Source organism: Saccoglossus kowalevskii, chromosome 4 (genome assembly GCF_978046115.1).
Source record: "Saccoglossus kowalevskii chromosome 4, keSacKowa6.1, whole genome shotgun sequence".
Taxonomy (NCBI): domain Eukaryota; kingdom Metazoa; phylum Hemichordata; class Enteropneusta; family Harrimaniidae; genus Saccoglossus; species Saccoglossus kowalevskii.
Window position 1 is genome coordinate 18003583 of NC_140644.1, and position 23646 is coordinate 18027228.

Below are 23646 nucleotides of genomic sequence, written 5' to 3' on the forward strand. Positions count from 1 at the left end.
TTAAAAAAAAAACGAACGGCATTCCTGTTTCACAATTCAACGGCTATGTAGGTATAACCCCGCGATCCTAGTTTTAATATCATTTCATTAGAAACTATTTTGCGTTTTGTGTTTGTCTTCTCAACTATATACAACTTGACAGTTCTGCGAATATATTGCCGCTTTTCCCCCGTGAGGAATGTCAGGTTTTCGTCTGTGAGAAATTCGTCGGGTATTTTTGGAGGACGACATAGTTGAAATAGTTGTCAACATATTGATTATACAACTCAATGAGCAGGTAATTAGGTCGAAAGTATCACCCCTCTCACTCGTTTAGGGCCGATAGGAAGCCCTTTACAATTTGAAACCATTTATCAATTTGCGTCAATTCCGCATGTTCGGGCATGGGTTCAACCAATGCCTAAAAAAACACATTTTAGTTGTCAGTCTATCTAGTTCAAGTTCCGAAAGTGATGTACCGCTGAATTGGGTTTCTCGTCTTGCCTAGATTTGTGATTGATTTCCGTGCTGTCGGTATCCATGGTGGTCCTTTCAACGCGCTGCTACAACAAATAGTGCCCTGGGCGAAAATCATCTAGTCGACGTGTAATTATAGCCATTTGGGTTACACTCAGTGAAGGGCGACTGGGTTGGACACCCCGATATATATATATATATATATATTAATTAAAGTAAAAGGTGTGGATTGATGCGATACGTCTCCTTGCAACGCGCATGCGTGAAGTGTGTGTTGAAAGTAAAGTCCGTCATCTCCCTCTGTGTTAGCAAGCGTCTCGCTGGATGAAATGAACCGAAAAGATGCCGATTTGCGGAAATTCAAAGGCTTTCAGGCTCAACGAAAGCCGATGTCGGCCAGACTTTGTGCTATTATAGGTTGTTTTGTCGGTCATCAGTGATTGTCGCGCTATGACCACAGGAAATCAGCTCAATCGATTTCTACATCTTCATCGCTCTTGAAGTGCTGCTGCCACCGTGACAAACTAATAAGATTTTCTTTTTCCGCCAAGGCAGTGTGTGTTCGGGCGTCCGTTGTTTTTGTTTCACTAATAACTGCTCGGCGATACGCTACAGGATGTTACAGTGGGAATCGTAATTAATGTTATGTCTGATATTAACGCGTTATGATATAATTATAGTAAACGCGTTCAGCGACAATTGCGGTCATTGTTCCCAGCTCATCGGTTCAAAAAAAAAAACCTTGTCCGAGCGACTTTCTTTCACTGATGCTTGACCGCGTCTATTGCTATTGAGAAAACTACAAGTTTCCTCAATAGCAATATCAATATTCAATAATGATTTCCGTTGTTGTTGTTTTTTCCTTCCGACAATAGTAATATTATATATTTTAGAAAAAAAATATTGTAAAAAGCATTGACGCTTACTGACGTTTACGGAATGAATTTTATGGAGCTTGGTACGGGAGGTAGTATTTTATCGTGATTTCACTTTATAGCGATTAACACTGCGATAACGGTTTTTCATTTTCGATATTATAGTGAAATTCTTTTGTTTTGTTTTTTGTAAAACAAAAACTGAAAACAACTGATTTTGATAGGTGAATTCGGAAATAAATTACTATTTAATATGGAAATGTACTCCATATGCACATTAATAATGTTCATAATTTCCCGATTACACGTCAGGATGAATATTAAAGACAAAACATACTTTTTTACAATGTCGACATGTTCGCATTTCATTTGTTTTAAATTATGATTGAGAATGGAATCCCAAAATTTATAGTGTATTCAAATACTCAGTATGAAACAATAAATTAAATAAATATGACTTTACTTGGCAAAAATGCTTTACTATTCTCCATAAAAATGAAACAATGTCGGAAACGGAAAGTCTTTATCACAGTGTTGATTATTAGTCTTGGATGATTCTGCCGTCAGCATCTGCATTGTAGGAATAAAAACAAAACAACGATGTGACTGTGGTTCAGTTTAAACGTAGAGAAAATGAATATCGCGGCTGTTGCTGTGTCAAGAATTTAATCATGACCCAAGGTTAACACACTATGTGCGAGAGATTTGTTAGGAACTGGCCAATATATAATTCTGGAAGGGAGAGAAGGTCAAAAAAACAAATTATGTTTTTCTTCAATTAGTTAGTTGATGTTGATGTTAGGACTTAGTTGATGTTGTATTGAGGTTTTTTGTTTTGTTTATTTTCTAATATTGTTTCTTTCTTTCTCATTTTCTTTTTTGGACTGTGCACGCAATTGCTATTTGAATTTAATATGTGTTATGATTTCATATATAATTGTTTTAAATCCGTACCTGGGAAAATTGACTAGCGAATTAATATTTTGTATTCCAGTCACGCCATTGTACTTCGAGCTGTGTCTGATTTCGCCATCGTGGGTTGATCAGTGAACCGAACAACCTAAATGTGCCTGTGATTGCCATGACGTCATAGTGTCCCCTATTGAGCACGTCGCAAGTTGCTTGATTGGGAAGGTCACGTGATTGCACGGGCGGGGCATTGCTAACCGCGGCGGCGTAAGTGATGCGAACAGCTCAATGTCAGAGGAAGGTCAACGTTGTGACGTTTTGATTATTATAAATTCACCTTTTTGTTAATGAATACAGATTGTTGCGCCCCACGATGCGTGAGTCAATGTCAACGAATGTAGATATAATAGCAATTTATTCGCTGTCCATTCGACAAATCGTAAGGGAAATGTTATCTAAATTCGATCGCTGCATATCTGAATCCCATTATTGGTGTAAGATTAGTAATAATCAGTACAAATATGATTGCTGCTCTATATATGTGTATAAACACGTTTTTTTTTCTACGAATGCAGTTCACTGAAGGTGGACATAGCGATAAGGACGGAGCGTCCATAAAATGAACTTACATAGCCTTAGTGGAAAAAAAAGCTCAGCCAATCTAAGCGCTTATCGTCTAGACCCCGGGTGTTTGCCAAATAATATAGTTTTCCCAGGCCATTTGACCCTTTCGTAAATTGATCAGTAGAATAACAGCATATCCAGGGACCGTGGAATTGTAGTAGCGGGCTTGTAACACGCCAGTTTCCTTGTTTTCTCTCGAGATCGATTCAAATTGATTCTTGATACACTGTATTTAAATCTCCAATTTAAAGAAATACCTAGAGGGGTAAACTTTAAACTGTATACTGATTATTTTGCAACAAGCCAGCGCATAGTAAAAAAAAACAATCATTGGAACAAAGCAGGGCGTCGTCAGACCTTATACGCCTTAATGACCGTTGAGATCTAGTTGAGACGAGAAGGCCACGAGAATTGTTTCTGTCCATCAAATATTGTTCCGATCTCTGGCGCCATTTTACACAGACCAATAAAGCGATATTTTGGTGGCCATTTGGGTATTAAGCCTATTGAATAGCAAATTTTGTTGATCATCAACTGATGTAGTTGAAGTGGTGAATTGTCTTTTGGGTGGGGGAGTGAAATTTGTTATCGATTTGTCTAGAATAATCACAGTAGGAACAAACCAATGATACCAAAATATCGGACGTGTTTGTTTAATTTTGCAAACACTGTCATATTGTTACCGTGCTGCTTTAATCTAACAACAATCAAGATAATTATTTCATATCTAACCAAAATAACTGCAAACACGTATTTCTGTTAAATAAATCTTCCTGCGGGTTCCTGTGTCGCGTGGTACTTTTGTCCGGATTACGTCACAATTATCTGCCATTGTGTCGTCCTCGTTTTTTTAAGAACAACTACTATAATCCCAATGTTTGCAAGTTAACGTTTGACCCATCGTACCGTGAACTCCTGGAAATGTGATGTCGCTTTGTGCAAATTTGGGGAGAGGTGGGTTATTACGAACCTCGAACGAGCCTGCTGCTTTAGTGACGCAATCGGACAACGTACGGCGAGCACTTGAAACCCACACATCATCTATTCGTATTGGCATTTCGCGTGCACATTGATATTACGAACACGTACTACACAGCAACTACAGAATCAGAACGAGAAACGTGCTGTAACGGGGGCGAGAGATCAATGAAATACACGTGGCCGTGAAATGATGGGCCAATTAACATTGTCTCTCGGTTCTATCGGTTCAGTTCGTTCCCGTGATATTAGTTTATCTTCTTCTAAGGGGTTATCCAATCTAAATCTTAGGTGGCTTTATTATTACTGAAAAAAGAAATAAGAAAAAAAAAGACAGACAGACCCAATCCGAATTCCTACGTAGTAAGTGCGTGGGTCAGCAGTGGACGCAATAACAAATATACCAAAGACCTGCTGCACAACCAAATATAAATATGCTTGCTGTGTTTTACTTTTGATAGACCTGGTTTATTTAATTCAGATTTTGTTTGAATGCCATTCATACATTCTTCTATGTTTCAATATGTTTTGTCGAGTAAATGCAAAAAATAGAGGGATTCTTTAACATGCAAATTTTGAGTCATCCAATTCAAATATTCGAAAAAAAATTCTTCTAAATTCCATTGCTACGTGTTTTACATGGGCGAGGGAGGGGCTTTCAAAGAACATGTTTCAACTTATACAGCGGGACGAATTCACTGCATACGGCCGAGAACTCTAGTGACCACTGATCATCCGGGTTATTGACCTCTTAACATCTTGGCACGTGACATGTTAGCATACATATACCTGATACGCATCGACATGAAAACGACATTCCAATCTTTTAATATATGTTGAACAACAATATTTATTTTGAAACATAAAAAATAAAATAGAATAATATTGAGGCAATAGAAAAACTCATTTTTTTTTTTCGAGCAAAAGTGGAAAAATAATAGGATAACAAAACAAAATGTAAGCGTTTTTAGGTTTTATTGGTTCTTGGAGCTGGATGTTGTAACACATTGAGTAGAAGTAACTAACAATATATTCTATGTATTTGGTTACTGCAAATGATCTACCTATCAACACTGGACTAATGCATATACGTCATAATAAGGCTAATGGGTTAAAGATCCACGAATAAGTAATTTTTTTTTTAAATTTATTTCAAATACAATTGTACACAAATAAATAATTAAACGTATACAGAACGTTGTACGTGACATACCATTGATGTAAACACTAAGGGTCTGTGTTAAAGCGGGAGGGTCGTCACCTGCGCACGCGCGGGAATTGAGTTCAAAGCGACGATAACAACGCAGGCTAAAACGCAAAAGGCTCATAGACAGACGCTATGGCCAGATGACGCATGCGCAGGTGACGACTCCCCCGCTTTAAGGGGCAAGTCAAATACTGTAACTGATGCAGTGTGTATGTATGTGATTGCACTCTGAATATACAGTTGAACAAGAAATTTGAATAAATATACATAAAACGTTACATAAAATAGCTGCGTGATGTCATGTCAAGTTGTTGGTATTTGTTAATCAATGTACAATTGAGCCAACATGTCCGAATGAAGACGTGTTTGCGCTACGAATATGCAAACAGTACATAGAAAACTGGAAAATTAATTGTTGGTCGCTCTCCAAAAAAATTAACATTTTCTGGCTATTTACATGCTGTTACTATAAATGTATGCCACGATGCGTGACCCATTGCCCACTGTTGAATCAGTTGGTTCCAACAAAGTAATTGTGGCTTAGAAGTACACGAATTTAAAACAAATATGCGAAATACATGTAAACAAACAACAACAAAAACGCAGCTCTTGCCTCTATAATGAATCCCTATTGGTCCGTCTCACTTCACCTGGACACAAGTATTCATACGCGGGAAAATAGTTTGCGTAAATGAGACCACAGTCACTCTCCCAGTAGAGTGACTGTGGTGAGACACACCTCGGGAATACCACAATTTCAATATTTATTTATTTTAAAAAAAATTGATAAGATCTCGGTAAATTTATTCAATTTTTTTCCCGTTCGGTCCAGGGTACAATTACCTGTACACACGAGCTAGCACTATGACAGCTTCGACTGCCACCAATAACATCAGGTCAAAGTTCACTAAAGGCCCGAGTTGTCTACTATTTCTACCATTGTATAATGTATTCATATCTATAAGTATAACTACACGGTGGGTTCTCTGAGGTTCTCTTTACTTTGTACGTGAGAAAAATAATACACAAGAGCGCCCCTTGCTGGTACACGCCATGGTACCGTCATGTATGCTATCTTCCTTTTAAACTTGTATGTGTGTGTTTTTTCAGTATAATAAATTGAAACCACCGCACGTATAGTTTGACGATGAACATTGCACGAGACAAGACAACTTACAAGGCTGTAATACTAAAATTGGAATTACTAGGAATATGAGGTTATATATATATATATATGATATATACACGGTAATTTATATATAAATATTTGAGGCAATGTGACTCTACTGACTGTGCGGCATTTTGATGGGACTGCGAAACGCTGATGGGGGCTCTTCCTTTAGCCGACAGTAATCGTTTAATCTGGTAGTGAGGTAATTTTTTTTACAATGATCAATATCAGTTGACTTTTATAAATTTATCAGTAAAGGTCATGAGTTTAAAGTATCGGCAGATGATCTCATATTCCAAATAAGGTGACATGTATACTGATTAGCATAAAGCAATTGCCACACTAAAACGGCAGCGGTTTTTTTTTCATGAGAGTGAACAGGGATTTGTTATTTATTTTTGTAGAAACTCTTCCTATGCCTTCAGCCTAATACCTCTATAGGATGTCTGTAAACAAAATGGTAATTCTGGTAAATATCACTGAGGCGGTGATTTTATTTTAATATCTGTTTAATCCACTCACGTTTGCTGGGAATGTGTGGCTGCTGCGACTCAAATTACGAGATCCCGCTTTCCGATTGTGGCATTACGGTGATCAATTTTGCAAACGCTCGGTCTCTTGGCATTTCGCAAATGGGAAACAGCGATAATTTGAGTTCTAATGCAAACGATCTTTTGACGCCATGCCGTCTCCAGTACTGTATGCTGAGCTCATTTGCCAGGAAAGGTATACACGGCGGCGGCAGAGATCAAACCGATCAAAAAAAAAACGCAATTTGCACATTCTGGAAAGTGGCTGTCAGTTGATGATTTCATCAACTCGTGGGGCCCACGCAAATAGGTCTCCGACAACAACGCAATGCTTCACGACACGGTTTATATGCTTGGTTTCATAATTATTCGTAACTGTTTAATTTGACGATTACCCGGCGATAGATGTATCAATTTCAGTATATTGAGCTACCAGCGTTTTCAATGTAAATACATATATAAATACACCACTCGACACTATGTTGGATGGATGTAAATTTAGCCTGTTTTTATTTTTATTATCATTATTATTATTAATATTATATTAAAGGCGGTACTTATTATAGTCATGCTATAGTTGAAAACAGAGTTTTAGATTTGTTTTTCAAGCAAATATTCCCTTATAATGTTGTTTCGACTGAGACGTGAACTTTTTATACCTTCACAACCCCCCTCCCGGGTCGGACAAAAGAGGAAGTGTTAGTAATAATAACGATTATATAATTATATAATAACTATACCTATATATTATCTATTATCTATTTTATAGACTTGGACCAACAAATACAGAGTATCGTTTTAAGTTATATTATCAAAAAGAGGGTTGATTTTTTTCATTTAATATCTTGTTTTTTTTGTTTTTTTTGTTTAATACATTTACCGTGCAGCTTACATGGGGATATATGTGCCCAAGGAGTGTGTACGACGATATCCATCACCACTCCCAGTGGAGTGGGCTCAAACTCGGTCCCGGTTTGGCAGTCCGGAGGATAGATCACCATCCTTACTGTTCAACCAACTATGTAGAAAGAATCGGCCTTACGTCACCATTAGAACTCTGTCGGTTATTTCAGCTTCATCTACCATGGACATACGTTGAAATTTATCAGCAGGTTCCCATAGCAACGCTTTTAATAGCAACGAATTTAATGATGACCACTGCTGCTTGAAGATTAGTCACTTGAAAAAAAAAGTTGGGTTTTCACAATAAAACAAAGTAAGCGTTCACGTACGTCGAACACTCTGAATATGATAGGAGGTGACGCAACATTTCTTTCACCATGTTGCACCGCACAGTCATCGCTAGGAATACACTCAGCTATCGTTTTTTAAATAACCTATAATTTGAACTTGGTGTAAATCAGGAAGAGGAAAATGTCCCGCTTATCGGCAAATGGCTTCTAACATTCTGATAATGCTGGGCTTTTTCACCATTCTTTCAAGCATTCGCAGACACATGCTAAAGCGTTCTCATATATTCGATCACTGACACTTAATGTAAATGTATATTCATTTAGGACCGTCCAGGTACTCTTTCGCTGATTCATTAGCCTTGTCATCCAATGGCCGCGGTAAAAACAACACACTGTTCCTGCCCGACCTGGTTTGAGGCCCCGTTAGAGGTTTTCCATCCTTGCCAAGTCCAACGTAATACGTTTCAGGACGTCGACGCTTTCTCTGTTTCTTTGTTTTCTTTTTTTTCGGCGGGTATTTGACAGAGAAGTAAGTGTTGTATTTGGTTTTGCTCAAGGCTTCACTGAAATGACAGTTTTTCGTCTTCCACGGCTAAAAGGGAGTGAGAAAATAGAAAACCGACTAGATTATAATATTATAATAACACAGCTTGTATCCGGGCAGCTACGCAAACACTACAAACGGAGTTGTGAAATTGAAAAAAAAATGAAGGCAATTAATCTAAAATCTCTGCCAACTGTTCTAAATTACGTACAAGTCCCAGGGGGGAATATATTGATGATTACTGGTCATAGTTTCTCATTTCTTATCTATTTTCCTGTCCTTGTAAAAGAACAAGGGAAGTCACAAGGTAGTCGCGCTAAGAAAGTTCAGCCAAGCAAGGAAATTAAAACGAAGTCCGTATAACCCAAGGGAACGCACAGAACAAAAGCACATTTCTTTACTGAATAATTCAAGACGATATTTAGACTGGATAGATGTTTGGGGCAATTTGTCTTGATTCTGTGTGCATCGGGGAGGAAATCAAAACATATGCTCCCGAGCGTATCCACTCTGTTAGCTATTACTGAAATAAGAATGAGTTAATATGTCATTTTCAGTGCTTGGCACCTGGATTTTTGCGCCATGTAACATTTCACTGAAATTATAACTTGCTGGCCTGACAGCTAATTACATAGTAAGGATTCCTTAAACTTGTTATCAGTGTTTTTGTACATCGATTTATATATCGTTTTTTATCGTCAAATGTGAAAGCGTCGAATTTGTATCATTCTAATCAGTATTCGTTTAACGAAATAGTACACAGATACGCATGTAACCAATAGTTCATTTCTATTCGATACATAGCCAAAACAGCGTGCTTCGTGCCCGTGTAATATCCGAACAATAATGTTTTTTTGTAAAACTACCTAAATGTATACAGTATTATTAATATCGCCCAAGTAATGAATGGTACAACTGTTAAAAATTAATAATAATCTGAGTGGTTTAAATTAATAGCTTAATGAAACGACACGGCAAATTCTCCGATTCTCGCATAAGCGGAGGGGGCGAAATGCGCGATATAGTACTAATTTTTTAATTAGATCTGGATTTCTGTCGCCTTTCTTTTGAACGTAGTCAATTTCCGGATGCCAACAGGAATGCCAATAATGTCATGTATTGTTATTCTTGATGTGGGCGATATATTGTTGATTGTCGCGCTACTCGGGGTTCCACCCACAACATTGATTCGGGTATTCGCTTGAAATGACAGGTTTGATCAAATATTTTGTCAAATTATTTATCTTTTATTTTTAACATTTTTGTACTCCCATATGCTGCGTCATTCGTTCTTGAGAATTGGTTCTTTGATGATAGCGAGGTGTATTGTTGGTCCACAAAGGTGGATATATGAGTAACACAGCACGTTCTATTTTAGTTTTTTTAAATAACAAGCTATATATATGTAGTCTCGTTATTATAGCATGCTCCGCGTAGAACGAATCACTTTTACTGCGGGGGGGGGGGTGATTTCGGGCGGCCGAACCAGCGACGAACAGACGTGGCGCGACCTCCACCCATGCACAATAATCGTGTATAGTTGTCAGAACACTGGAGCAAGCCGAACAATTATTGTTTCGCCTGACTTGGCATAGAGGTCAACATTTGTACGTCGCGTCGCTAATTGTTGAGCTGGATCACTGTCGCTTGACTGCGCCGTCAGTTTATGAAATTTGCAATCCGCGGCCTGTAGTGACCTCGATTTCGTTTCAATTATTTCAGCTTGCCAGGTGAGATGGTCACGTGCATATGTGTATAGGGTTCGCCGAGATTTCCGTACTCAGGAAACTCACACAGTGTTTGAAGTGTGGGTAATGTACACCGCCACGTGTAACCACAATATATACAGTTTAACAATTTATACATGCTTGTTCAATATCATCGTATAATGTTATTCGGTGTCAGCATGGAAAATCGTGTGACCTCGGGAGCTGCTTTTCCGTCAAATAATACTAGTAATTCAAGACCGCCTCACAGCTCTACGATTTATCTTTAGTGAAATACTGCAAAGTTATAGGACAACATAACTTGGGTTTCTTCGCTCACTAAATTGAATCAAGCTGTCAGAAACTACAGAATTATGACAAATTATGAGAGTATTATCCGATGACCCAATACTATGTAAATATTGACGATCATTCGGCAACAAATAATAAATAAATTTAAACAAGGCCGATGTTCCCTTCTACAAAGATGGCAACCCACTCCCTTATTTGTCCCAGTACCATCCCCGCCTCTTGTGTTTGCTTCCTGTATTAGAGAAACGCTGACAATGTCACGGTGAAACTGTGACAATGGACATCATAAATTGGTATATATATTCTTACCGTATGCGGACAGTGTGGCGTTCCGTACAGATTTCCTTTTTTATCCATAGCTAGGTACTTCTCACTGTAGACACCCTTGATTGCGACAACAGTCGGACTCCGTATCGAGAAGACTTGCATTATGGCTGTGGAGAAGAGTAAAATGTGATGATGATGATTTAGTCTAAAGTATACTGAATTACCCGTATCAACCACAGTTGCGGTGTTTTAGCTCAACGAGTGTACTGAATTACCCGTATCAACCACAGTTGCGGTGTTTTAGCTCAACGAGTGTACTGAGTTACCCGTATCAACCACAGTGTCAATGATTGAGCCCAGCACGTGTACTGAATTACCCAGGTCTACCACAGTTGCAGTGATTTAATCCTACGTGAGTACTGTATTACCCAGATCAACCACAGTGTCAATGATTGAGCCCAGCACGTGTACTGAATTACCCAGATCTACCACAGTTGCAGTGATTTAATCCTACGTGTGTACTGAATTATCCAGATCTACCACAGTTGCAGTGATTTAATCCTACGTGTGTACTGTATTACCCAGATCAACCACAGTGTCAATGATTGAGCCCAGCACGTGTACTGAATTACCCAGATCTACCACAGTGGCAATGATTGAGTCCAGCGCGTGTACTGAATTACCCAGATCTACCACAGTTGCAGTGATTTAATCCTACGTGTGTACTGAATTACCCAGATCTACCACAGTTGCAGTGATTTAATCCTACGTGTGTAATATATTACCCAGATCAACCACAGTGGCAATGATTGGGCCCAGCGCGTGTACTGAATTACCCAGATCTACCACAGTTGCAGTGATTTAGTCAACGAGTGTACTGAATTACCCAGATCAACCACAGTTGCAATGATTGAGCCCAACGCATGTACTGAGTTACCCAGACCAACCACAGTTGCAATGATTGAGCCCAGCGCGTGTACTGAATTACCCAGATCTACTACAGTTGCAGTGATTTAGTCAACGAGTGTACTGAATTACCCAGATCAACCAGTTTTAGTGATTGAGCCCAGCGTGTGTACTAAGTTACCTAGATAAACCACAATTGCAGTGATTGAGCCCAACGCGTGTACTGAGTTTCCCAGATCAACCACAGTTGCAGTGATTGAGTCCAGCGCGTATACTGAGTTATCCAGATCAACCACAGTTGCACTGATTTAATCCAACGAGTGTACTGAATTACCCAGAACTACCACAGTTGCAGTTATTTTACGTTGGTGGTAGCATATTGGAGGGCTATATTTCTGAAGAACGCACGTTTCCATAGCAACGGTTTAACAGGATGAGAGCCTCTCTTTCATTGTACAGCGTGGAAATGACTGATTATAGCACAGTGTAATGATGTGCGCCATAATAGGAAGGCAAACATTGGTATTCATGTGCTGATTTTTCATTCCTTCTATTTTCGTTTTAGTTTCACGACTAATATAATATGAGCTGGTATGAGTACTGAGATCAAATAAAATGACAATTATCCACAATGTCACCTTGTCTTTCGTAAGAATGTCAATTTAAATTGATGTCGGATTAAATCCAACAGGTGTCTGTATTGGTAAGACTGTCAGGAAATGATTTACCGCCGTACCGCCGCTCAGCACCACCCACACACGTATTCGAAAAATCGCTCTCAAGGCCTCGATATCTTGTGTTGGCTGATACGAGATAAGGCGATGAAAGAGAAGACGCTTCTTGTCTCGGTTCCATATTACAAAATGCGATCGGATGGAAAATCGGAATATTCCATAAATTAACACGTGTACTAGGGTTGCGGGTATTGTTGGATGTTAAAGCGCGGTGGTCGTCGCGCAGCGCGTGTTCGAATTTCATGTAATTTCATTTTACACGCGTTGTATACGTCGCTATGAGTCCCATATCGAGCAGGACGCGGCGCGACGACTGCCGCCCTTTAAGGTATATCGCGTTAATGTCGCGATGTACAATACAAATGTGTGCAGGTTTACTTTATGTGTCACTGTGTGGGCGATGTAAGACCCACGAACTTTAATTCACCCCACGGATTGCGTTCTAGTCGAGTCGAGCCAAACAGGAAGCCTGGAATTTGATATTTCGCGTGTGTGTTTTGACAATTATAATTGAATTCCAGAATTACTCGTTACTGTGTTCTTCTAAAAAATGTATACATAGACGTCAGCTTGTCGGTGACGTTATAGAGGGGGGGGGTGTTAGGGAGGGGTTTTGGTTTTTCATTGTGGAGCTCTTTCGCAAATTATCATGGACATTCCGTATGTATCACACCGGACTACAGAGGCATGTCTTCATATCTAAAGTCGCAACATCGTTAACGTATCGAGCAAACCCAGGTCAAATTGCCAATTACCAACAAGTTAATCAATGCTTATTTCATATCGCTGAAATGTGGCAGTTATGAAATTAACTAATTCCATGGATTTTTCCGTGTTTCTGATCGATTGACTGCCAATGGTCGTTTTTTTTTAACAACAAATGAGTATGGTGGGAAGATGAGTGTGGCGAGTGGCCAGGTGATTTATTGACGATCGTGTTCATGACAGGCGTGGTGTTTGTCTTGCAGTGTGTATAGCACGCAATCTACAATGCGTGTTGTGTCCTATACCCCCGCTGTTATCTGTGAGTCTGTCTGATTTGGACAACAACGTTTATTATAACGTCTACCGTTTAGATCTCCAAACAAGTAAAACATCAGTGAATGAATAAACTGATGGTAAAGAATAATAAAAACGAGGAGGAAAGGAAACACTGCCTAAAAGCCTAAAAAACCCAAGAGGGTTATCATCATGATGACGTTGATAGCGAGTAGACACAAACACGTGGAGAGATGAAGGACAGAGAAATATTTATTGAAGGTTGAATTTTGAGTTTGCAAAACAAATTAATTTCAGTTTGATTTTCAGCGTGCAGAATCATTGGCTACCCGCGAGTCAACAGAGCATGAAGGCATGGTGGGAATCGTCGACTGGTTCCTGCCGCAGGGGAGTCGTTGTCGTCGCACATCATCACGATGAATGGCGACAATTGACACCTACTGGAGTGGCCTGTCGTAAATTTCATCCTATAGTGTGCCCCTATTTGTTTGTAAATTGTAACCCTTTGTTTTGGCTGATAGCTCGAACATGCATGTTATATCTTGTCCGCGTTGTTGTTTTTTTTTATTCTCCCTCCTCCCGTGTACTATCACCAATGTATTATTTCCCCCTGCGGCTACAATTTGGTCTTTACATGTGTTGTCTATGCGCCTCTAAGTTAATATTGGTTGATAACATTCGACGTGTAAAGACGCATGCATTGACATTGACACTGCCTCGATAGGTTATTAAGGGCCCAGTCGTTTATTCTTTCGGAGGTGTGAACACAGGTAATAATGATGTTGCGCTTCACTATTTTAATCATTAGACTTTAAGTGAATTGGCCACAATAAAAATGACGACTTGAGCTAGGTCCGATCTAAAGTTCTCGGGTGAGAGAGAGAAAATGACAACTAATTCTTAGCATTACAGAAGTCCACTGACGTTGTTTAGGCGTGTCGTCTTTTGTTGGAAAAATCGTGGCTAAATTACAGCCACCGAGTTATCGTAGGATCACGTGGTCGACAACATGGTTGCAAATGGCTTGATGGACATTTTACCGCGTGATTGAAATTAGAGAGTCGCAATGCGAGAAATTATAGAGAAATCTCTAAAAAGACACGCAAATTTGCCTGTTCCCATGGAAACCATGGCGCGGCCATTACGTCACAGGGAAGCTCGGCGGTCTTGCATGGGCTATCACTAAGCAACCACGCAGCTGTAATTTGCCGGGGTGGTTGATTGTACAAGATGCCTCCTACTGCAGAGTATATCTGGTAAAATTTATTTTTGATTTTGAAACACGTCCTTTCAGTGAGAAATACGAGTATATTAAAAGTAATGCAGCTCATAGGATTGCGAAATGTCTACACAGCAGGTCGTCGGTGTCGTTGTCACATGGGTTTCGCTGTGTATATACGGTGAGATATACTCAACACATACATGTATTGTCATGGTATTGTATGAACTATCCATGTTATATTGTATCCGTGCGTTGCTACACATACCTATTTTTTGAAGATTTTATTGAAAAAAAATTAAATATATGACCTCAGAGTTTTCACGCCGTGATAATTCATAAACACGTAATAGGTTAGACCAACGCACGTGTCGTCGAAATAGTTTTATTTTACACGCATTAGTTTTATGGCAATTACCCAGTGACCCATACCTTCGTTTAAAAAAAAAATCGCTCTCTTTAAAACAAACTTTATGGACGTTGTTTTTTTCGCGTACATTAAAAGACTGCAACGACGAAGTGGCCAATTTACATGCATTCCAGGTGTAATTATTACCTGTTAAAATAGAAGGGCGGGAGACTGACATTTCCGTTGCGAACGTCGATGTCTGCTCGTATGGCTAGAATGACGTTCCCGTTACCTTTTTTTTACCTTACACATTTTTGTTTCAACAATAAGCTGGCGGAATCGTGCAGGTCTGGCATTTCAACTGACCAGTGGACGGAATTTTCGAATTTAGACAGAAATAAGTAGCTTATTGACGACCGATCCATGATAGACGTTATTACGGCGATGATGACCAGTCTACGCGTATCGAGGCCGCCAGTGTGATGCGTCATACCCCGGTTTCAGAAACCGAAAGTGCTTACGCGGCGGGCTTGTCATTTAAATTGCCACCATTGGTGGTATACCTTGACGTATTTTTGGAAGTGGCCTGAGTGGTCAAGAACAAGCTGTTTAGTGAATGATTTTTAAATCAACAAAATGAACACGTAGTTTTTCAGAAAATATGATGTCGTTAGCAAAAATAAACGCGAATGTTGAACTGTCGTATAAAAATAAATGTCACATGTTGTATAAAGCTGCCATATATTTGATATGCCGTTGAACTCCCTACTTATTTAACATGATTGAGTGTTGGGGGGAAAGGTTGGTTTGGACCATGCAGTAACTCTTTGACGGCAACGGGGATCGTGTCTCGACACGTTTAGGGTGCTTAAATACAGAATACTATCATTTCTCGTCGTTACCGTCCACACAATTTAAACCAACTTGATCATTCATTGGCTTGCCAGAAACACTTCATTTTTTTTACCGCCACGGAGAATATGTAGCATCACGTTTTAAAGGAGCCCCGCACCCCCTCATTCCCACATTGACCATTTCATAACAGAAAATAACATAAGCTGACCACCGTGAATGTTTTTGTCCTGTTTCTTAGTGTTTAGAATAGCCGATGGTTTGACAGTCGCTTAAAGTGTATTTCATCGCTTTGAACTTACCATATTTATCATCCCTCGAGTTAGTCCCAGTAACTGTCCCGTTTGTCAGTATAAGCAAGTGGTAACCGCCACGGCTGTAGAACATTCGTAGCCTCGGTTTCTCCTTTACATGGCTAATAAAACGTCCGTCAGCTTGCATCTCATAAGCCGAGTCATTGTACTGGCTGAGCTTACTAGCGAGCCAATCTGGGTCCAAAATGTCCTCCTCTGTCTCTGGCATGATAACATTGTCGCCTTCCTTAGCTTTGCTATCCAAGGGAGCTGATTGGCACTTCAAGACCGACACGGAGATTAACAGAAGAGCACACATGAGCGCTTGCCCGGCTGCACCAGACATGGTCCACCCCTCATTCTGAATCGAGTGGAAATTCGTCGTAATATCCAGCAGTGAATTTTCCACGTCTGGGTAAAATATAGCGAGAAAGGTACGACCTTTCTCCCTGAGTTGAAATGTTCAAAGTTGAGAATCCAGCTTACGTACAGGTGAGAAAGAGCTGGTCAGGTTTGCGCATGTAAAGTTAGTATCCCCTTACTACATGCATTAGATAAAGCACACAAGGTGTAAAGAACACAACGGTGTACACGCTAATAGACTAAAGAACGTATAGACGTGGCTGGTCTTTGCGCTAAAAAAAAAACAACGGAACGTAACTACCATGCACGATTTGCTCCGCGTAAAACTCACTCTTCGCCTTGACCACACCGAATGAACGTCGGCTAATAACGTATCAAGCAGCGGCAAGTTTAACAAGCTATCGACGACGCGACACAGCAACAATTGGAGCACGAGAGAAGTTTGAGCTCGATGTCAGACCATACATACGTAGTACGTCGTCTGTTAGCCGTTTATATACTCGTAATGAACTGAGCGACTCGGGGGAAAGGACCTGTTGTCGCGCCCTCTATGGCCAACTGTGAGTGTATGATATTAATCAATCGGATCACTCGCTGCACACACCGGTGGTGCATTGTCGCTTTCATAAATAAAATAAAATACAGACACGCTGTAAATATTGTCAACCCTGGACGATGCGCGGGCCGTAACTCGCTGTAAGTATATATATGCCCTGACAAAATTTACGTTGTCGATTGGAAGTTGAATGTAAAGACGGTTTCATTTAAAACATAATTGGGCCTAGGGTACGTGTTTACATAGTCATGTTAATATCCAAATACAGAAACTGTTCAATAAGCCTTCAACTGACCACGAACCAAATATATACAGTTTTCATCCTATAACAATCTATCGCCTCCTGTTGATTATGGAGCTCGGGGGGGGGGGGGGGGGGTAAAGAGTCAAGTTTTGAAGCATGTAGACGCGTAACTCCAACTTGTTTACATCTGTCCGACGCCCCCTACCCCACCTCCCCCTCCTCTCTTACTTCCCATCACTAATCTTATTTTTGATCACGTGTCACGCCTCAGGCTGCACCAAGAGTAATGACAGAGGTAATAAGGCCACTAGTGCCTGCATAGTCTAGTGTATGGAGGAACCCTATTGTCATTACAGCCTACCTTTAAAATGACTGAGTGCAACGAACTCGCCCCTCAAACGAAATGAACAATTGTTCAACTTTGTACTCGTAAAATATCTGTGCCATTGAGCTGCACTGAGACGCGTAACAATGGGTCTCTCCTCGGATGAATGTGAAGGCATTTCGCCGACGTAGCGCCAACAATGGACCCGCTGGACTGAAAGACGATTGGGATAAGACCAAGAATAACAATACATGGCAGTCGAGGTGATTTGTAAATCCGCAGAGTTATGTGCTGCCATATTTCCCCCCACAAAGAAGCCCCCCTCCCAAAACGGGATATACGCCAGGCTTCAAACGCGTTACTAAAACTTGAGTGAAGTAAGGGCCCGCTAGAGTGTTTTCACAACCCCTCCCTGTTCTTCCCGCGACCACCTATAGACTCTATTGTTGCTACGCCTTACTGTGTCTTTTAAACAGACACACGAAGTCATTAGTCACTTTCAACACTGCTCGTTTTTTTTATTTGGGTGGAAAAGAAGAAAGAAAAGTAAATAATCGATAGAATGGAAGCTCTCACAACCTTGTCAGAAAACTGTACAAATAGCCCACCACTCAAACCATTCGGGCTGTCTCCCCGAATCATGTACGCCATTGTCGATCGGGCAGGGAGCATTCACAAACGTTCCATTTAGTACGTGTTAAAGTAACCCATGCAGTATAACCCGACCTTCAGTAACTTTTCATTAATAAAATAAAAATTCTACAACACGAACTTATACAGTGTTCGTTTTGGGTTCACGTGACATCCGGTGTAACATTTCATTGATGACGTGTTTTTACTTTTTTTTTTTTTTTTTTTTTTTTTTTTGATTAGTTGTATATTTAGCGGGTCTATTTCGTCGCGTGTTGCTGGCCTTTGTAAGGAGGTTCACCTACACCGGTACCCAGACTAGCACAGGTCACACGGATAATACCGCACATCCTATCATAGGATCCCAAAGCTTGATCGGGTTGGTAATAACCAAAGCAAGGACTAAACTAGGAACACAGTGGGCGTATCAAGCCAGCCGGGTGTGTATTTAATCGGAAATAAATAAACCCGTTTTTTTTTTATTCTTTTCTATTTTACAATCGGGAGCGATAAAACCGTTAATCATACCAAATAGCGAGGGAATTAAAACAAATATTCGCATATCCGGCTCTCACAAAGTTGTCTTGCTATTTTTGTAATCAATAAACGTACAAAAGCGCGTACGTATATCAAGTACTCGACCACCTGACAGATTGTTCTGTAATATTATTTGGATCTCGTCCAATAAAACATAAAATTCGCGCGAAGATAGTTGCATACGCACATGTATAAATAATTAGTTAATACGACCACGTGTAGTACATAGAACAATGTCCATTATCATGATGACACCTTTTTTTTTTTGAGGATTCAATAAGTATCTGAATACCACTCACACTAAGTTTGCCTCACTTCGGGTAGACAAGAATAGTGAACAGTTTTATAGATGTAGGGACGATCTCATTGCTATGCGGATCGGGTTACCCTTCAGCGGTATTGTTCCCCCCGATGAATAAATAACGCGTGCATTCTTACACCCCAAAATGCACGCGTGAACACCAAAAACAAAATGCATTGCAACATTCTGTTCCGAGGCCACCCATTCCATTGTTGTTGTCATGTACAACTTCACTTATTGCTTCTTGGGGTTCCTCCAATTGGCCCATTGAAATAACCGAAGCCGACGTGTCACGGGGAAAAGGGACAATCAAATATTTATCGCCAAGCCGCCCGATTGTTTCTTGAGCAACAAAAGTCTGTTTGTACTTGGAAGTGGGCACAGACGACGCGCGTGGGTGCACACCTCTAGCCGGCACACTTTTTCATATTCTCCTCTCAATTAAAGGTAACGATTGAAAGGCACTAAAAGACAATATTTTCTTTAGCACTAGGAATTCCAATACCCTACACACTTTCTATCCACAGCGGCGAAGCATTGTGTGAGCTGTATAATGCCTCGGCAGCGATACGCGGCATGTAATGATAGGGGTACTACATTCCAAAAGCTCCAATACAATTCACATACTCGGGGGGGGGGGGAATGCCGAGAATCGCCGAGGGAGGAATTACTTTCTTTCTGTCGCATGATGATTGCTTAAACGGTTTCTTTATTTCCCATTCACTTGGCTCACCATCACACGAGCGGCGCACCTTACAATGAGGTCTCAATAGGGGCATCTCGACACGGTGGATAGCGCTGCCGAGGAACATAACCGTTGTGGCTGCACCGTCTTGACACCAGTTCTCTTTGCCAAACACACCGCTGAATTCTTTTGCTTCCAGTAGAACAAAGCTCACCAAGGCTACATTGAACCCTCTTTTCAGTCCCGATTAAAGTCACGACCAAAGCGCCGACCCCAACGCTACATTAGTTTCGCAGAAAAACAGTTTTACCCTTGAGAGACGGTGAGAGAGCTCTTTTGGGGGCATGTCGTTGCCAATTAGCCATCTTCAGAAATATTTGGAGTCTTCTGCTCCATTGGTGTCCCTCCATGTTGTTGCAAGTCGTAACAAGACTTCCATAAAGCAAATCGTTGCCAATGCACAAACATCACAACCCACCAATTCCATTCCTTCCGTAGAATTCTTATAATTACGTTATAGTGTTTTGACTGGTTGAAAACGAATGTAAATATTTTTAAACAATCTTTTTCTGTCAACTTGTTAAATGAGGTTAAATCTACTGGGATTATCAAGTCTTCTAACTTAACATTGAGCAATAAATCGTTATTCAAAAAACACGACAATAGCGCAATAACACAATAACTACGTGTTCTCAATTGATTCTGAGATTGAAACCGTCTTCATAAATTACAATATAACTTTTTAAAGTAGAGAAGCGTCATGAGAATGCTTTCCTGCGTCACGACTTGTTCGAAAGAGACCACCCTACGAGTTGGCATTAACGATAATGGTAACCCACATTTTAAATGACATCGGCGCATATGAGCCAACGTCGAATTCACGGACAGAATTAAACCAACCGCCGTGTACCGTATCATGACGCCAATGTATAAACATTGTCGTCACACAATCTTGTGATATATGGTAATCCGCGGGATTACCTGATTTCCCTCAGTTGAAAAAGGTGTTGTTATTGGATCTAAAATCGATAACAGATTTGTATACTTGGTGATTAAGGTACATTTTATATACAACAACGCGTGCTTGAGATATTTTAATCGATTTATCTGTGTGTTGGACCACGCCCACTCGTTGGCAACATAAAGTTTGCGTGTGCATTACTAAACCAATAAGCTCTGCAAAGCAGCATGGCAAGAGTGTTTTTTTGGTCATTTGAACGTGTTCGCCTTCGCGAAATTGGCCCATCAATTTAAATCAACTTGTGGGAGCAATTTTTTTAAGAAACAACTTTTTTTATAGAACTACTGAAAAGTAATACAAAAAATCATTGAACGATGATTGTTTGGAAGGAACGTTTTTGTCAGTTGAATGGCTAAATGTTCACTCATATGTTGAATAAACTAGCGAGGTCTGCAGTTATTATTTAGCGACAGAGGCCAAGGTGGTTTAAATCTTTCAGACCGCGGTCAAGGACAGCCCCTATAGGTACTGGTATTTTCGTGTTTCCACACGTATTTGTTAATAATTAAAAAATAAAAATCGTGCATCAAGACTAACACGAATCGAATTGTTTCTGATTGAAGGGAATCACTTGAGCTGTGATGGATGCGATCATCGGTTTTCCTACTTCCGGTTACGCGTTACCATAACTACAGTCTGCCATAAAACGCGGGTCTGGACAAGGTATGGACAGCGCAAACAACATGCCTCCGAGGAAAGGTCTTTGATGCGCGGCTTCTTTTCGTTTATTGTCTTCGTCACTTTTTAGCGTTCCCTTTTCTTAACCAGGTATGTTTATTTCATCACCGAATGTTAATATATGCCTCCATAAAACCGTGACAACGACGCCCTTTACGCCATCGCTGCCAGGAAATGTTGCCCGAGTTTTATTAAACGCGCGTTTCAAAAAGGTATCATCCAAACGAGAAAACACCATGATTTCTGGGCCATTTGACATTCAAAGCCCGTTTGATCTTCAGCACGTTAAATCACTATTTTACAACTAGTTTCTCTTTGCAAATCTAATTTGTGTACAGAAGTAAAAAATAGAAGGCGCCAATGCGTGAAAGTATAACCAGTCACATCAATTTCATTGGAAGCGCTGGGACATTTCACGCGGCTTGTCTTCGTTTTCTTCCAGGTATCACAACTGCCACCTGAGCACCGTTTCTAACAACCGAATCACGATGGTACTTGCCATGTTAGCTGAAGTGAATATCAGATATTTGAGTACATCAGGCAAATCATTGTTATTTCGGGGGATAAACATAAGTGATTGCGATGATCAGTGATCAGCTTACCGAGTTTTGTCGATAAGCACTCACGGCTTTAAGCACGTCGCACCTAGAATATTTCCGAGGTTTAAAGGTTCCGTACACGTAACATCATCGTAATACGTATCCTTCCTCGCAGTCGATTACAATTTTGTTTTGTTTCGTTCGAATTTCTATAAAATTGCAGTATTGTTTAGACCGTTCTTTGAAACTTGACTTACGGGGTTATGACGTCAGTTGTCAGGGAATCCTCTCGTACCTGTAGTCAAGCGACGAAACTGACACTTTTTCGTCGAATGAAGAATACACGACGAAAGCGTGGGTTGATCGTTTAATGATGGACATGATAGTGTTAGAATATTAAACCACAACTTCGGTAAACACGACTAAACGGGTCGCTATCTTATTGTAGTATAACGATAAACAGGGCTCGTGTTTGGAAAAGAACACACACAGCAAACCCGGCCACCATAGCGACGCACACCACGGTTCAAAGCATATGTGGAGTACTGTGTATATGTTGATACAAGACGTTTGCATGCTTTGTGTACGGAATGTTGCGTACAGTATTCTCGGTATCTGCCCCAGTTTACCCCCATTGTGTAAGATCAATATTTTCGACAAACAATACCCCGGCGAGTTGCAGTTTTAATGACAGCGGTATATATTATGTCAATAGAAAGCGAGATTGGAGCCCCGGAGAACGTGACATAGGACAACATGTTTGCCGACAATGCTTCTCGCGCCCGATTGGATAAAACTTGCGTCACGTGGACTTTTGTGGCCAATTACAAAGCCGGGAATTATTGTCGACGGAGGTTTCCCTTGTTCACTCCCTCCATCAATGTAATGTTTTAATATGGGAAACATTTTTGCACGTAGTTAGCCGAAATAACTTTATAGTATTTCGCTGACGACTATTTATTTAGTGAAGCGACTTGTTACGCGGGTTGACAAACGTGACGAGACTAGCGGGCACAGTAAGTACGAACGTAAATTGCCGACCAGCGCTTAATACATGTACCCCGCCGTGTGAAAGCGGGCGGTGAGGACGGTGGCTGAAAACTTTCGATTCTCATCGATCTATTCCGAGGTTGTTTAACCTGTGTGTCACAGTTGGGCGATTCGAGGGTATGCAGCGTGCGTGTAGGAAGGTGAATTGAGAGAAAGCCCCAACACATTGGTATGCAAAGAATCTACCACTATTCGGCTATGAATTGTAAAGAGCGTTAGGAAAAACCCACAACTCTGTCATCAAGTTCAGAAAACTTTCTTTTGATGTCAGCTCATTTATCAGCCACTCGACCGTCACACTCGTTGGGTAACTGAAACGAGGGCCCTGATATTTGTGAGAGAAATAAGAAATATGTCGCCGACGATGTTTCGTTTGAATTTGATAGATGGTATTCAATTGACTCGTGCTTTCAAGTTGAGAAGATTTATAACGATTTATATAACTGTGGCATTGTTGTCTAAGCTGTGCACCGAACAAAAATAACTAGTACGTACCATTAATTCAAAATGCTTGTGCACATACAGAGTTCATTATTCCGTTGAACTTTGTAGTGAACTGGAGCAAAGAAAAAAAAACAGTCTATATTAATCCC

The 23646-nt window shown here is 40.3% G+C and overlaps 1 protein-coding gene across 1 annotated transcript; it reads right to left on the reverse strand.

Annotated features, from left to right (window-relative positions):
* Positions 1-4666: 4666 nt before the first annotated feature.
* Positions 4667-16960, reverse strand: LOC102801502 (fibroblast growth factor 1-like). The gene is made up of 3 exons (XM_006822799.3): positions 16134-16960; positions 10815-10939; positions 4667-8535 (listed from the first exon to the last, which is right to left on the reverse strand). Exons 1-3 carry the CDS (start codon positions 16468-16470, stop codon positions 8260-8262), a joined length of 738 nt encoding a protein of 245 aa, XP_006822862.1. The 5' UTR covers positions 16471-16960; the 3' UTR covers positions 4667-8259.
* Between the last annotated feature and the right edge of the window lie 6686 nt (positions 16961-23646).

Bases quoted from the DNA above. Each gene is read 5' to 3' on its own strand.
- LOC102801502 (XM_006822799.3), bottom strand. From the start codon at position 16,470: ATGTCTGGTGCAGCCGGGCAAGCGCTCATGTGTGCTCTTCTGTTAATC. The intron at 10,940-16,133 runs GTAAGTTCAAAG...TCTTCTCCACAG, and splicing joins CTCGAGGGATGATAAATATG to CCATAATGCAAGTCTTCTCG. The intron at 8,536-10,814 runs GTAAGAATATAT...ACTCCCTTTTAG, and splicing joins CGCCACACTGTCCGCATACG to CCGTGGAAGACGAAAAACTG.